Source organism: Cucumis melo, chromosome 4, assembly GCF_025177605.1.
Source record: "Cucumis melo cultivar AY chromosome 4, USDA_Cmelo_AY_1.0, whole genome shotgun sequence".
Lineage (NCBI taxonomy): Eukaryota > Viridiplantae > Streptophyta > Magnoliopsida > Cucurbitales > Cucurbitaceae > Cucumis > Cucumis melo.
The window spans coordinates 3,865,272-3,880,152 of record NC_066860.1 but is presented as its reverse complement, the minus strand read 5'-3'; the positions used below and the strand labels follow the sequence as shown (position 1 = coordinate 3,880,152).

The 14,881-nt window shown below is 34.1% G+C and overlaps 2 protein-coding genes across 2 annotated transcripts; one reads left to right on the top strand and one right to left on the bottom strand.

The window, feature by feature from the left end:
* The first annotated feature begins 2,891 nt into the window (after positions 1-2,891).
* On the top strand, positions 2,892-5,596 carry LOC103503875 (uncharacterized). The gene is made up of 4 exons (XM_008468261.3): positions 2,892-3,423; positions 3,731-3,865; positions 3,966-4,036; positions 5,159-5,596. The coding sequence occupies exons 1-4, from the start codon at positions 3,115-3,117 to the stop codon at positions 5,472-5,474; spliced, it is 831 nt and encodes a 276-aa protein (XP_008466483.1). The 5' UTR covers positions 2,892-3,114; the 3' UTR covers positions 5,475-5,596.
* A 3,812-nt stretch (positions 5,597-9,408) lies between these two features.
* LOC103503876 (uncharacterized) lies at positions 9,409-14,478 on the bottom strand. The gene is made up of 13 exons (XM_008468262.3): positions 14,233-14,478; positions 13,849-13,939; positions 13,539-13,731; positions 13,356-13,446; positions 12,935-12,970; positions 12,711-12,809; positions 12,499-12,629; positions 12,353-12,401; positions 12,154-12,243; positions 11,971-12,024; positions 10,516-10,581; positions 9,990-10,087; positions 9,409-9,901 (listed from the first exon to the last, which is right to left on the bottom strand). The coding sequence occupies exons 1-13, from the start codon at positions 14,308-14,310 to the stop codon at positions 9,838-9,840; spliced, it is 1,140 nt and encodes a 379-aa protein (XP_008466484.1). The 5' UTR covers positions 14,311-14,478; the 3' UTR covers positions 9,409-9,837.
* Between the last annotated feature and the right edge of the window lie 403 nt (positions 14,479-14,881).

The following is a 14,881-nucleotide window of genomic DNA, read 5'->3' as shown; positions in this document are numbered from 1 at the left end:
CGTATGATGAATTCTTCATTATTTATCTAATGTATATTGAATTATTCATTATTTATCTAATGTAACTTATCTAAATTATCAATCAGAATGTCTGTTTTACGAAACTTTTCAACGTAGAATAGTAGTATTGTGGGCATATTGATAATATGTCGTCAGCCTCTATAGAGTAGACAACTTCCGCAAAACTTTTTATATCTAACAAAAAACTGCAACTACATTTTACATCATACTTGCGAATCTTTTCAAAGTATTCCTCCTATATCCTATTTGTTATGCAGCCATTAAGTAGGTTTCACATCGGTGCTGGACAGTTAGGACGGAGGTGACCACTTGGACCTAAAGTAAGGACGATTCCACAGCAATATCAGCAGCAGAAATAGCAACACCGCGGCGCCCCAAGGTGAGGTCCTCTCGGCCTCCTGAGCCGACCTGCTCTTAGTTCTCATGGCAGCAGAACCAACTGTACCAGACACAGCTACAGAATTTGCAAAAAAGATAATCAAAAATGGCAAAGCCAAAAGTAATAGCTTGAAATCCAACACCATCTGCTGAGACTGCAAAGAAAGCAAAAGAACGACGACGCCGAGGAATGCGAGCAGCGGCATAGGCGGGAGAGACATGGAAGCCATTTTTCTCTCAGTCCATCCATACTTCCACTCGGGACCTCTTTCCTCCACCACCCAACTCATGGTCTTTTCAGGTTAGAAGCTTTTCTTTTACTTCTTGGTGTAACAATATGCAAAATAGACACAGAATCTGATACGCAAATGGTGAAATATTGAAGAGGGAGACTTGGCTTTTTTATAAGTAAACTCCCAACCGACCTTCCTCGAAGCACAGGGATGTTCTTGGGAGATTTGATCTCAATCTTTCCAGACAGCAATAGATAAATATGAGAATGCGGCTGTTTGGTTTTGTTTTTGGTTTGTTGTTTTGCATTTAAAAATGAACACTTGGAGGCCATGCAATGGACTTGACAAAGGCCTGTCATTTTTATATACATATAAAAAAAATAATTACCTTTGGTTTACACCACTATATCATCAATAGATATTGTATTTGTGATTCTTTAATCATGTCAGCCTTAATTTGATTTTTTTTAGAGTTAATAAACTAATCTAAGTTTTTTTTCTGATGATATTGTATCTTTGGATGTTTTTTCTACTAATGAATGATACTTTTGGTCAAATGTAGAGGGTTTTTTGGGTTGTTGATTATGTGTTATCTTTGCCCTACATACAACAATTATATTTGTAGAGTGTAATCTCTCGGTTGTTCTTGTTCTTGAAGTTGATGCTCCCTTTACCAATATTTAGAAGTAATCCGGTTTTTTCATATACTTCATAACTTTTTAATTAATGAATAATAACATTTTGTAAACCTTTTTAAACAAATAGCATGTTTGGATTGACTTAGAAAAAAAAACAGTTTTTCATTTAAACTCGATAAAAGTTGTTTAAATGAACTCAAAATTCTATTTTTAGTGGTTGTTAAATACCCTAACTTTTTTGCAAATGATTTTTTAAAAAATTAAACACTTAAGAATGTATTTTTAAGGCACAATAAATCTTTGGGTAATTAGAATGGATAGTAATTGTTAGAATAATTATTAATTATATAGCAACATTTTAAAAAAATTACAAATATAGCAAAATTTATCGGTGATAGACTTCTATCGGTGATAGACTTCTATCGTTGATAGACTCATATCGTTTACCAGTGATAGTCTATCGATGATAGACTCCTATCATTGATAGATTTTGACAAATTTTGCTATATTTGCAATTTTTTAAAAATGTTGCTATATACTTAATTATTTTGAATATAATTGCTACATTTGCAACCATCCCTTTTTTTTTAAATGCTTACCTTTTTTTTTTATCACTTTTTGGTCAAAGATAGTTTTTACCTTATAAATCAGAACATGATAAGTGAAAAGACAACATGCAAGTTAAGTAATATATGAAACCGAGTTTTTGGAGAAGAAGTTTTACCTTTTGGCAATGGAGGGAAAACTTTGAAATAGTGCTTGAAGATAGTAGAAAATTCGTTATTCAAACTGTGTTTTTCAATTGTATAGTTTGAAAGCTTGTTTTGTTCTTCAAAATTGCAGAAATAAAAAAGAAAGGGAAGTTGGAGTTTTGGTCAAGTGAATATCTATGTGTTTCCAATTCATAGAAAACCCCAAATCTATTTTGGAGAGGTGTGTTTATTTTCTTTTTAAATTATATTGTATAATTGTTTGGTCGTTATTCTAAAAAAAAAATATTACCCAAACTATCTAAATTTTAGTAATAGTTATTAAGAGAAAGTTTCGAGTGCAATGCATAACTAAATATACCAATATATCACGAGTGTCACGTTTCACTCATTCATTAGAAGATGTATGAAAAATTTACATACAACATTAACAATAGAAAATTTTGATATTTATCGTTATTCAAATTTACATTTCGAATACAATAAGTTTTTTGAGCTTCTTGACCTCTACTTACACCATTCAAAATACCAACAAATCAAGCATGTTTCTTCTTCGTTTTCTCCATACAAGATGAACATATAACAAAGCTGGAGAAATCGAATATATGTAGCTTTCTCGATACTTGATCAATGAGCTTCGATTCTCATGTGATGTTTATCTTTGTCTCCTTCTCTCTAAAATACACAATAAAATTTGTGAAAATAAGATTGGTAGGAGATCCAAACAAAACTTCCAATTAATTGGAGGAAAAAATTTGATGGGGTATATAAAACAAAATATATTAATGTGAGAATTAATATAAATTCCATTATCATAACCTAAGAATTAAAAAGTAATAGCAATAATTTTGGGACTAAGTTTAAGAAAAAAAACGTAGAAAATTTATAATTGGTTGAAACAAAAACAAAGCAATATAGGAAGCAGTAGGGCACTCTAATTCCCCAAAAATCAAAGCCTCTGGCGGGTTTCTTAGTTTTCATCCCAAATTTTTTCAAAACGCATTTTTCTCCTCTCCTTTCCTTTCCTAATTCCCATTGTTCTTCCTTCCAACTCCTAAACTCCACAACACTCAAACACTTCACCACCATAGATTTCTTCTAACGAACCCTTTGATTTGTGTTTCTGTTCCTAGAATGTCTTCTCAAGATCAAAAGCCGCTGAAGAAAGCCAAACCGGAGCTAGACGATTCGGATGACGGAATGAGCCTCGGTGCCCTTTTACAAGAAAAGAGGAAGAAACTCTTAAATGTGGGTTCTAAACTTCTCTCAAAGCCGAAGAAGGAAGAACTTCTGGGAGTTGATGGGTTGGGAAAATCTCCCAAAATAGATTCTGGGTCTGCTCCAAAGGGCTCCAAGGTTAAGAAAGAAGAGCGTTTCAACTCTGTTAATGATGATTTTGACGAAAAGCCTGCTAAAAAGAGCTCTGCTGCCAAACGTGATACGGTTCATATATCTTTCTATTTAGTTTTTCTTTCGCATTTTGCTTCTGTTATTGTTTGGATTAGTGAGTGTTTGAAAGTAGAGATATTGATGTAGAAGACAATAATAGGGAGTTTTATTAGTATGGTTCTGGAGACTTTTAGCAATGTGTATCTCTAGCATGTGGAATTTGAACGATTGTTAAAAACCCCCCATTTTTTTTCTTCTAAGTGTCTAGTGCAGAATTTTGGGTTCATGTTGTTATATTTTCCTTTTTATGTACAATGAAAGTTACTAACTTGTATGCGTTTCGAATGGGCTGGGGGAACAGGAATTGAAGAAAAAGAAGAAAGTGAAGGAGGAGGAGAAGAGCAAGAGCTCAAAGGAGTTGGAGAGCCTGAAAAAAGAGAGAAAGCAAAAGAAGGTATATGATTTGCCTGGTCAGAAGCGAGATCCTCCAGAAGAGGTATTATACATTGTTTATATTCCATTCTAGTTTTGGTGGCATCAATATTCTGTTCGAGAATTCTTTAGCTGATGCTCTTCATGTGCTCTTGGTTATTCAGAGAGACCCGCTGAGAATTTTCTATGAATCACTCCACAAGCAACTTCCCCACAGTGAAATGGCACAGTTTTGGTAAGAAAATTGCCTCTAATTGTTTTTTCTATGATATAATCAACTATGTGATTGTGTTGGGTTGCATTAGTAAGTTGGCAAGAGTAGTTTTGATTCCTCGATAATGTTCTGTTTTGATTGAAATTATGGATTGCTTATTGAGTTATAAGAACAAAGATGTTTGTTTATGGGCTAAGGTTTCTAAGAACACTCTAGTAGACTATTTGTACTGATGAGTTTCTTACTTCCCAATAGAGTTTATCCCGTCATGTATATGTTTCCAAGTTTTCATGGATGGAACTAATTTGATGGCTACATCATGAAAGATGCATAATTAGTTGTCTTCATGTTACTTCATACCTAGTACCTAGTTACAATGGAGCAACTCATATTTATTTGGATGGTCGGATGGTTTCTGTTACCCAACATAAATTTTTTAGCATTCTGTATACTGCAAAGTAGACATTGATTTAATTAATGCACATTGTCTTTATCAACCAGAAACTAGCAGTGCCAAATTTGGATGATCTATACTATGTACATAACCATCTCATATATCAAACACGGGGAGTTGCACACGACACAACACATTGAGTTTTTTCTTATCCCATCAACTTCTGTTTTACGTGTGAAGTGTTGTTTTTGTCATATAGCTTTAAATTTTAATTATATAGATAAAAAGGAAGAATGGATGAAGATCCTGAAATGTACACATTTGTTAACTAAAACTGAGGAGTTGTATCTTTATATTTTCTGTAGTTGCCAATGTTGGCCTCAGCTCGACACAACATAATGAGCAGTTTACTCTTATCTTCCACCTTGGAAGTTTTCTTTTGGTATTCTGCATGAACTAAGAACTAAAAAGGGGAAATTACCCTATTGACTCACTATCTCATCTGTTACATCTTTAGTGAGTCTCTGCAGATATTGTCAATCCTAAGCTTTCAATACACTAAAGTCTAAACAAATACTTTGCAGTGTCTGATCATATTGAATCTGTTTTTCTTCTTCAAACAAAATGGTAATGAAATGGGATTCAGTTTGTAATGGTTGTACATGAGATTACAGTTTGTCTGATCCATAAATTCAGTTTGTTCATTAATGCTTATCACTGTGGTCTTATGTGGATGGATGAGTTTACAGGATGATGGAGTCTGGTTTGTTATCCAAAGAAGAAGCAAAGGAAGTTTTTGAAAAGAAGCAGAAAAAGGCACCATTGCAAAAACTGAGTTCCCCAATGAAGACTGTGAGTGCTGTAAAGAGCGTTACCAAGACCGCCGTTGTCAAGAAAACTGTCCAATCTTCTCCGCTCTCTTCAAATAGAACGACGAAAGTGGACTCTAAAGTCGTTATGAAATCGTCGAAGAAGCGCAAGTCCAAAGATGACAGTTCTGAAGATGATTCAGACGACGACTTTTTTATCAGTCAAAGTATAAAAAAGAAGGCAAGAGCAGCCTAATTCAAGTGTAAATGGACAATCCCTTCTATTCAGAAGCTTATTTTTAATTTCTGATTAGTTCCAAAACATTGCATCAACGTTTTAATGATATTGACACTCATCTGGTCATTTTTCTCCCCCAATGTATGTGTGTACATATAACTTCATAACTATTTACTTTCTTGTGCCTACTAGACCTCACTTGCTAGTCGAGCAATTAGAAATAGAAGATTTTTATTAGGTTGAAATTGTAACAACCCAATTTTTCAAATGTAAGCTAAGGTCATTATTTTAATATTTTTAAAATTTAAAACAAAACAAAGATCATGATTATGTAAAAGAAACTACTAAGAAAAACTAATTCGAATCTTATCTAGTTTTAAAGAAAATATAAAGTAGAGTGTTCATCAAATTTTTTTCTAAAGTATCTAGATGAAAATAATGGAAGGAAGAACATAGAGTCTCCAAATGGGAGAGCTACAGGTCCTTTTTGTTGCTCGCCAACTTGCCTTTAAATGTATTTGGAAACCCATTATTGATTTTGCTAGGTGAACATATCATTCTTGTGATCCTATAAGAAAGGTGGGGATCCCAATGTAGAGTACACTAGCCTCGTGATCTCAAGGGACACTATTCATGCAAAGTACACTAGGCGGTAAGTAGCGATTGAGAAGGCAATGACGGCATAAACAGAAGAGATCGGTTGGACGTCGTCGAAGGTTGCGGGCGGCAACTAGAATAACTTGAAGAAGATGAGTAGTTTCTCAAATTTCTTCTTTATCCTTTTTTTTTAAATTCACAGATTCCCATAAGCCTTAACCATTTATAAACAATAACAATAATAATATCATTTTATTATTATTATCCATTTTTTATGTTATGTTATATATATATATTCCATCTCCTTTCTCTTCATTAAATTTTCTTTATTTCTCCCCACCAATCAAGATCAACTCTCCACTTTTAACCCGTAATATCTTAACAATTATAATTATATTTAAACATATAATTAGGAAAATTTTCATAAATGTAACAAAACACAAAATTATTTATGGCAAAGTCCACGAAGATAGCCACTTTTAAAATATTTTAGATTTGTCATTTCATTTTTTTCTCCTCGTTGCAATTTCTTTCGTTGTCTTTCCTCTTTTTTTCGTTGCGATTTCTTTCCATGTCTTTCTTATTTTCTTCTTCTTTTTTTACATTGTTTAGATTTGGTTAAATCTAAATGATCGTGTAGAAAAAATAGCAAAATCTAAAGGATGGTGTATAACGAATCTTGAAAAAAGCCAAACGATCGTGTAAAAAAAAACTCGTGTAGACAAATTTAACAAACAAATTTTAAAAATCGTTTAGGTAAATATAAACGATTGTGTACCAAATATTGAAAAAAAAAATTGTAGCCAAATCTAAATGAGTACCAAACAATGTCTAAATCTAACCGATCATGATATTTTTGTTATATTTTTTAAGAGACCTTCATATAATTATCTTTATTTTATACAAAAATTATAGGGAAACTTACATAAATGTAACTCTAAACTATTTACGGCCCGTGTAACAAAGAATATAAGGTTGGACATTTTTTAAATATTCCAGATTTGCCATTACATCTTATCCAACATCCTCATAAAAGATAATATATCATCCATTTAGTCTAATATAAACAACCTAATAATTAATTCAAATATATTTCATAAATTTTGTGACTTTTAGAATACTTGAATCTCAATATCAACATTGATATTCGAGTCCTTGCTTAACATTGAGATTAATCACCATGAAAATAACAAAAGGAGAGAAAGGATAGAGAAAGGATTGAATAGTAGTGGAGCTGATTGCAAGAAATAATGAGTATGAGATTCACTGAGAATGTAGAGTATGAATGCTGAAATGGACAATATCATTTTCACAAAAATGGTTGGATTTTTGAGTTGGGCTTGGGCTTGGGCTTTCACTGGGCCGGTCCATGGCGTGAAAACCTAGAACCTTCTTTTCACTCTTATATAATGAGTTTACGGCTTCTCGAAAGGATCAGCTAATTACTCCATTTTCTTCTTTCTGTGTTTTTTGTATTATTACTATTAAACTGCAAGTGGGCAAAAAAGCGGCGAACAGATGATGGATTAATCATCGAAAGAGAAGCTTGCGATTAATTAATTCAATTTGTTTTTTGTTTTAATTCTGCAAGCAATGCTCATTCTCGTACTTCCATGACTCTGATGTTCCAAAGCTTTTAATTGCCTCTTTCCCTTTTTCTTTCTTTCTTTTTGATTCCTCCTTCTCTCATCATTGATTTCGTACCCTCATCTTTTTTCTTTTTCCTTTACCTGATCATAGTTTTTGTGAATCGCGAACTTTGATCGTACTATGCATGTTCTTTTTTATTCTTTCCATGCGAAATTATTTTTCGATCATTTCCTCGTAGATCATAGTTGTGGAGATCTGTTTTGTTATTCAAACCCAATTAATTCCATGAATTTGTATTGGCTTTTTGCTATGCATAGATCGTATGGAGGGAAATTTAAGAAAGATGCGATACCGTTGTGTAAAGCAGGGGTGGAGCGTTGCCGTTGAAAGTAAGCCAATTGATCTGCCACAAATAGTGATGCATTTGGGTGAGTTTAAAATTAGTTTAAATTGACTTTAGAACCAATCGATAACAATATTGATAATACTAAATATTATGTTCAAAATCCATATTATTTGATTATTTTGCCTGAGAAAATCATAATGTGCAATTTCTTTTTCTTATCTGAAACATAATATTGAATAGATTCTAAATGTATATTAGCAAATACAATTGTCAGAAAGAAAGAGGAAGGAGTGTAGTTTTGAGTCTGAATGTATCAAAAGGTTAAACGATTATTAATGGGTATGGAATATACAAAGATGTTACTAGAAATCGACCCTCTTTCATGGGTAATGGTTAGAAAGAAACAGCTTTCATGGGTAATAGTCTTGTCTTTTAAAAAAAAATCGCACCTCTCTTTTAAAATCGTTCATTATTCACCTTGGGACTATCGAAAATTTGAAAAAAAAAAGTTATTATGAGTTTTTCATTCCGATCAAAATTGAAACGTAGTTTTAAATTTTCCAAATCAACTAAATCTTCTACTCAAGATTTTTATTATAATCATCAAAATCATTTTTTTATATAAAATTATAAATAGAATTTATATTGTAATCTTGTAAAGAATTAGAATAAAAGATTCTGAAAATTGTACAACTCAGAGAAAATGAGTCAAGATTCAAATTTGAAAAATTGGGCATAAATCTCGGTTTTCAAATTTTATGAGATAAAAAATTAGTTGAACTTTTGGAAAGATTTGAAAAATTGTTAGCAATCTCATTAGTTGTGAAGTTTGGAAAGATTTGAAAAATTGTTAGCAATATTAATATACTGAAATTTAATTTATTTATGATAAAATATCATTTTATTTAGAAGATAAAACATCAAGGTTTTGCTATAAATTTACGAGATCACTATTTTACTAATAAGTACAAAGAAATAAATGGTTACAACATAGAGGCAAATACTACGTGCATACTATAATTTCTATAATATTCAATATATTTATATTTTAATAATTGATGTTAAAAAGTGGAATAAGAATAAAAGGTAAAAAGGTAAAAAAAGAGAAACGATGGAATAAGATTTTAGAAAAGAAAAGGTGATTGCCAAGCAAAGCACATGTTAGGAGGAGCTTCCTTGAGGCGCTTGGAAACTTCTTTGGATTAAAAACTCCATTAGTGTAATCTTTTTACCCAAAGAAGTTTACTTTGATTGTCATCACGGATTATCTACTTTGGGTTTTTCATCCTGAATTTTCTTTAAGACCCAAATAGCGGGATAGTCGAAGGGAGCAGGATATAAAAAAAGAAACTATACCAGTAGTTCAAAAGTAAATGAAAAAGCTAGGGGATCATTTGGTTCTGGTAAACAAACATGACCTAATCAAAACTCAGTCTCAATCAAGCAGCAATGAATTGGAGAGGTCATTTTCCTCTGTTCAACAATTTGATCATTTGTTACTGGGCTCTATGAAATATGACTAAAACAAAATGCCAAATCACGGTCGTTCAAGATCAATGCCCATGCCCAGTCCCGTTGAGGATCGTCCAATGTTTCTGGAATCGAATCCTTTACCAAATACAATGATCCTTAAAATTGAAAACTCACATCAGTTCTCGATCCAAATACAACGTAATCTTTATCAAGGAAGCACTAGGCAGACAAACCCCCAAGGGGATGGCAAAATCAATCTAAAAACCAAAAATTAGGAACACCACTACTCTACTCAAACAGCTACTATACATAAACTGTACTGACGTATGGTGGGAATATTGACTCACGTTGACCAGAGTTTTCATAGAACCATCATCATTGAAGTTGAGCCTCATTGCAGTACCTCTTGAAACTCAAAGCCTCGTCAGCAAGAAACTCGCTGTTAATGTTGAATTGAATCCGTGATTGATTCGTGAATGTATATGCAAACGAAAAAAACGAGAGGGAGAGAGGGAAAGATGACTTACAAAATCCGCTCAGCCATTTGCAATGGCTCCCATCTAGGACTCCAAGGATAGTCGGTAATAAGCTGCGACTTGATGGGTGCACCTTGAGAGTTGAAATGCTAAATAATATAGAAAGAGTGGATATTTATAATAAACAAGTTGGCCCATCAAATATTAATAAGCAAGAGACAATCTCAACAACAACATTCGTACTCAGAACGAACAGAAAAATCCTTGGAAACTAAAGTTGCACATATTGCAGCACCTATCATGTAATTTGATCTCTAGACGCAACCTTATAAAATTTAGTTTACCAAAGATTCTTTGTAAAATAGAATATTTATGATATTTAATCATAATGTACAGAGATGTTGAGAAAAATGTAAATGAGAACAAAGTTTGTGTGAATTCCGCCAAAACTATGAAGTGGAGTTTGGACGACCAAAGGAGAGAAATGTACAAGCATGTTTATGGCATTAGTCATATCTAACAACAAACAAAAGCCGATATACACGAGTTTTCAAGATTCAAGGCAAAATTACATTACCTGAGAACTTTGCAGCACCAGAGAAGGCTGTTTCTTTGGAAATTGGGTTGAAATGAGGATGTGGACCTACCATTAACAAGAAATTCCCACAAACATAAGGAAAGGAAAATGCAGAAAAGAAACCTTTCCATATATACATCATTTAAAAGACTGCAAAAGATTTAAAAGAAATTGGTGATAATTGCTAGCTAACACGTTCTACCAAGTCCACATTCAACCACGTTGATCAAAGAACACGAACAGCATTTCTTCACCTATCTTATCGGATACACTACCTTAGTCAAAGTTAAACCCTAAAGGATTTTTACGGAACAAATGGCATTTACCACTAATTGAGAATGCTTTGTGCATTTGTGCGTGTGTGATAAACCATTCGCCAACAAGAGATTTGCGTCCAGCATATGTTCTGTTTCCTGTAAACTATTGTGCACGTGTGATAACAAAGGAAAGATTTGTGTGAAATCATGTCAAGAAAATGTCGTGAAGAAACTTGACAGAAAAGAGAAACCATTTGAGAGGATAAATAGATGTAAAATGTCTTGGCTATCACCCAATTCAACGAGAGAACCCATTTCTTCATCTCAAAAAAAAAAAAAAATAAAAAAATAAAATAAAATAAAATAAAATAAAATTGGAGTCTTCAGTCAACATAATCAAATTTGACGTCATGGACTTGTCAGAGGTTCACCTATGGTTCAGGGTCTAGGTAGTGTATCTTACACAGAAGGGCATTGGAAGAATTAAATAATGATTCATGAAGATGCCACTTTGTGGGGAAGATTTAGGGAGAAATCTCAGTGATTAGTGAATAACCCAAGTACAGGATGTTGGGATGGATATGTCAGAACTTGAAAGCTTCTCTAGCAGACTGCAGACAGTGTTCATTATTAATGGCATCATCAGATTAGTGAGAGATAGCAAACTGCAAACAATTGAACCTTCAAGAATGTAGAAAGGTCTCAAGAGGGGAAGTTTAGAGCGAGTGTTGCTCTCTTCAATGCCTCTCTTTAGATGCTCTATAAAACTCTAAACCACTGTATTGTTTTTGTTGTGGAGGGATATTTGGTTTCAGAAATCTCTGTTTTTTTTCCTTTGCTTTTTGGATAAGAAAGAATGAACTCTTTAGAAAAGGAAAAATTGAGGCCTGATGGCTATCTTTGGCATCAATGGATCTGGAGATTGTACGAACCAGATGCAAGGTGGTGATCATCTCCAAAGTTAATATTATTACATCGGATTCTCTACAGACCGAGGTATAAATTCCAAATAGGGAAGATTTTGATAAGAATTCAAGAAGGAGAAATAATGGTGGAGTGTTAAAGAAACCTATCAAAAGCACTCACCAGAGTTAACCAATCAATCTTTTTCATAGTAAATAATTGGAAAAATTCCATATAACATGATTTGTGATAGTGATGGAATGCCATATTAAGGATAGAGAAAGTCACTTAATACCAGGAATGTGAACACCCCAGACGCAGTGATAACTGTAGCTGTTCGACAAAACACCTAGAAAACAAAGAAATTTATGGCATCAGTTTACTACCCCTCTCCCCACCCATTCACACTTAAGCTAAGATTTAAGTAATGACTTTAAAAAGATCAATAAGATGGACAAAAAATTTGTAAGAATCCTACCGGGTCAGCTTCTAAAGGCCTTCCAAAGAAATTGTCCAATGCCTCTATAAAGCCTCTCCTAACATCAATCAAAGAAACAGCCTCCAGAACCTTCATCAGAATGATAAAAGTACAAATGTTTTACTTTAGGCAACTTCCAAAATTAAAATCATAGTTAACCAACCCAAAATAGCCATCGGACAAAAAAAATGTAACCAACCTGTTTCTCAAGACTCTCTTCTAGATGGGGAAGATATTCAGCCATGCACCTTGAAGCCAGTTAAAAAAATGAAATCACTTTTAGCATCCAACACTGAGAGCCACAGAAATAGAAAGGACATATGAGAGAGAGAGAGAGAGTAATACATTCCATCTATCCAGGAAGGAAGTTTGATGTCCTCGATGGATAACAGAGCCTTCAGCTCAGAGGTAGAAACCAACTTCAGACGTGGCGCAGAAGGAGTAGTTGCATATTTTCTCACCACCGGATATAAAACCTATGAAAACATGATATGAGAATGGGAAAAATAAAGGAGAGGGAAGACCAGAAGTTCGAAGACAGAAAAGTAAAAGGCAACCTGCAAGAATATCTTCTGTGGATGCCTCCACGGGCATCCGGGTATCATCTTATTAATATTAATGTCTACCAGCGGCACTGCAAATTTGACCTCCTCTGGCTATGCTAAAGTTCAAAGGCATAGAAGCCACATGTATGAGAATAAAGAGAAAGAGTAGAGTCCTTAGTATTCAACTATTTTACCAATATTCAAGGAAAGTATATCCATATACTTTAAACTATTACCTTCTCAACACCTGAACTCAAATGCATTTCAATTCCCTGCAGAAAGGTATAATGAATTACTTTTGGTTTTAGTTAACCATTGAAAATCAAAAAATTCTTAAGGCACGACAACAGATAACTGTATAAAGGGCAGCCTGGCTAACCACACATATACATAGTTATAAACGAAAAAAAACATAGTGAAGATGGTTAACCTTACTATTATTTTTCATGTGTGGAAGATCCAGCAACAATTGTCTCATTCAAGTTCTAATTTCCAAGGATGAAAATATATAGTTTTACACGTCTTGATAGACAACCAGCAAGAACATATTATCAAGAAACTGAGCCCAAAACATCGCCCCTCAAATTCATAAACTCATGTGATTGATCCCCAATACATAGTTAGCAGTCTATCAAATGTTATAATGAAGAACATTACCTCCCTTGATAACATAGTACAAAGTTCAAACTTCAATCTTTCATCATCAACACCTTCAACACGTTTCCTTTGGTATGACACATATCGATCCCTTGAAGAAAGTAAATTTGCCCTTAATTTCAAGTTGAGTTATACTAAAGGCATTAGAAAAGAAAGCATTATCAAAGGAAAGCCTTGAAAAACCTCAGTTCTTGAAGGAGGCTAGTGAGCCGAGATGGATCTTTGCTGTTCCAGTCACGTAAACTGTTCTGTAATGAATTATGATCTCCTTCTCCTTCATCAACCTTGCTACTGAATGGATGGAAATTTTCATCTTCTGGTCCAAACATAATATCAGGAGCAGAAAACGGTGATTCAGCATTGTACATGATGTCCCCTAGAACATGTAGCAGCAACCAAACAGCTAGCTATGGTAAATCTATCAACCATTCGGTACAGGGAACGGAAAAAGAATTGAAAGCACAGCATGATAACAACGGAAAACAGGTCTTACATTTGACGAATTCAAGGCAGTAAGGCATGACTAAGGTGAACCTATCCATAATTCCAGGGTAGTGTCTACTGCCAGACCACATGTGCTCAATCTGAATACCGAAAAAGTAAGAATAAGTGATCCGTTCAACACAATAATCCGTTCGCTTTCAATTGCCATATGAAAATGACATTAACTACTATCCTCTTGGTGGAGAAAAGCACAAAAAATAAAGAAAGAAAAAACTTCCAATACCATCCATTTCCGATGAATTCAGTGAACTGATCTAATTCCAAATCACTATAAACAGTTACCATGAATTTCAAAAGCTAAAAAATCTAGAAACCGAAATGAACTTTGTTATCGCTAAATTCTCGAGGAAGAGATAGGAATTCGAAATGTTACCTTAACAGGGAGGGGAAAGTGGTTGAGCAGGTAATTAATATGGGCAGCAATGAGAGGAGGAACAGTGTCAGCGGACATGGCCGTAGCAGCTGAACAATGGAGCTATAAGGTTTATCGCCGTGAATCGATCTGGAGAACCACCGTCAAGTTCAACTGAAACAACAATGAACTCCTGATTCGTCTCAAGAAATTCACACCACTACCTTCTTTGCTGCAGAGACACCTCGATTTTCGATCAAAGAACACCTCGATTTTCGATCAAAGAACACCTCGACAAACTAGAAAACGCTGCCTTTATCCACGACTTTACTGAACCGCAATTCTAAACTGCGATTTCGGTATAGTCCAACCGCCAAATGGGCTTCATTTAACTTTGGGCCTTGTACAAACGCAACATATCAATGGGCCTGGAAAAAATTTCTGGCCCAACAAGTAAGGGTAAAATCGTCAATGGTCAACGGAGATGAAACCCTAAAATGACGTGCCGAATCTCCTTTAAATAGTACACAGCATATTGATTCGTTAATTCATTTTATTCATCGTTTTCGTTCTTTAGGGCCTTCTTCCACGGCGAAAGCTTCGTGTTCGTATCTCTTTCTCGTGGCTTCTTCTTCTTCATGTACTGTGTTTCTTTTGTTTTAGTTTGTGC

What these genes read in the sequence shown, in the direction of transcription:
- LOC103503875 (XM_008468261.3), top strand. Translation starts at nt 3,115, where the DNA reads ATGTCTTCTCAAGATCAAAAGCCGCTGAAGAAAGCCAAACCGGAGCTA. An exon ending in CTGCTGCCAAACGTGATACG is followed by an intron (nt 3,424 to 3,730) that starts GTTCATATATCT and finishes CTGGGGGAACAG; the next exon opens with GAATTGAAGAAAAAGAAGAA. An exon ending in AGTGAAATGGCACAGTTTTG is followed by an intron (nt 4,037 to 5,158) that starts GTAAGAAAATTG and finishes ATGAGTTTACAG; the next exon opens with GATGATGGAGTCTGGTTTGT.
- LOC103503876 (XM_008468262.3), bottom strand. Translation starts at nt 14,310, where the DNA reads ATGTCCGCTGACACTGTTCCTCCTCTCATTGCTGCCCATATTAATTAC. An exon ending in GTACTATGTTATCAAGGGAG is followed by an intron (nt 12,971 to 13,355) that starts GTAATGTTCTTC and finishes ACCTTTCTGCAG; the next exon opens with GGAATTGAAATGCATTTGAG. An exon ending in CACAGAAGATATTCTTGCAG is followed by an intron (nt 12,630 to 12,710) that starts GTTGCCTTTTAC and finishes ATGTTTTCATAG; the next exon opens with GTTTTATATCCGGTGGTGAG.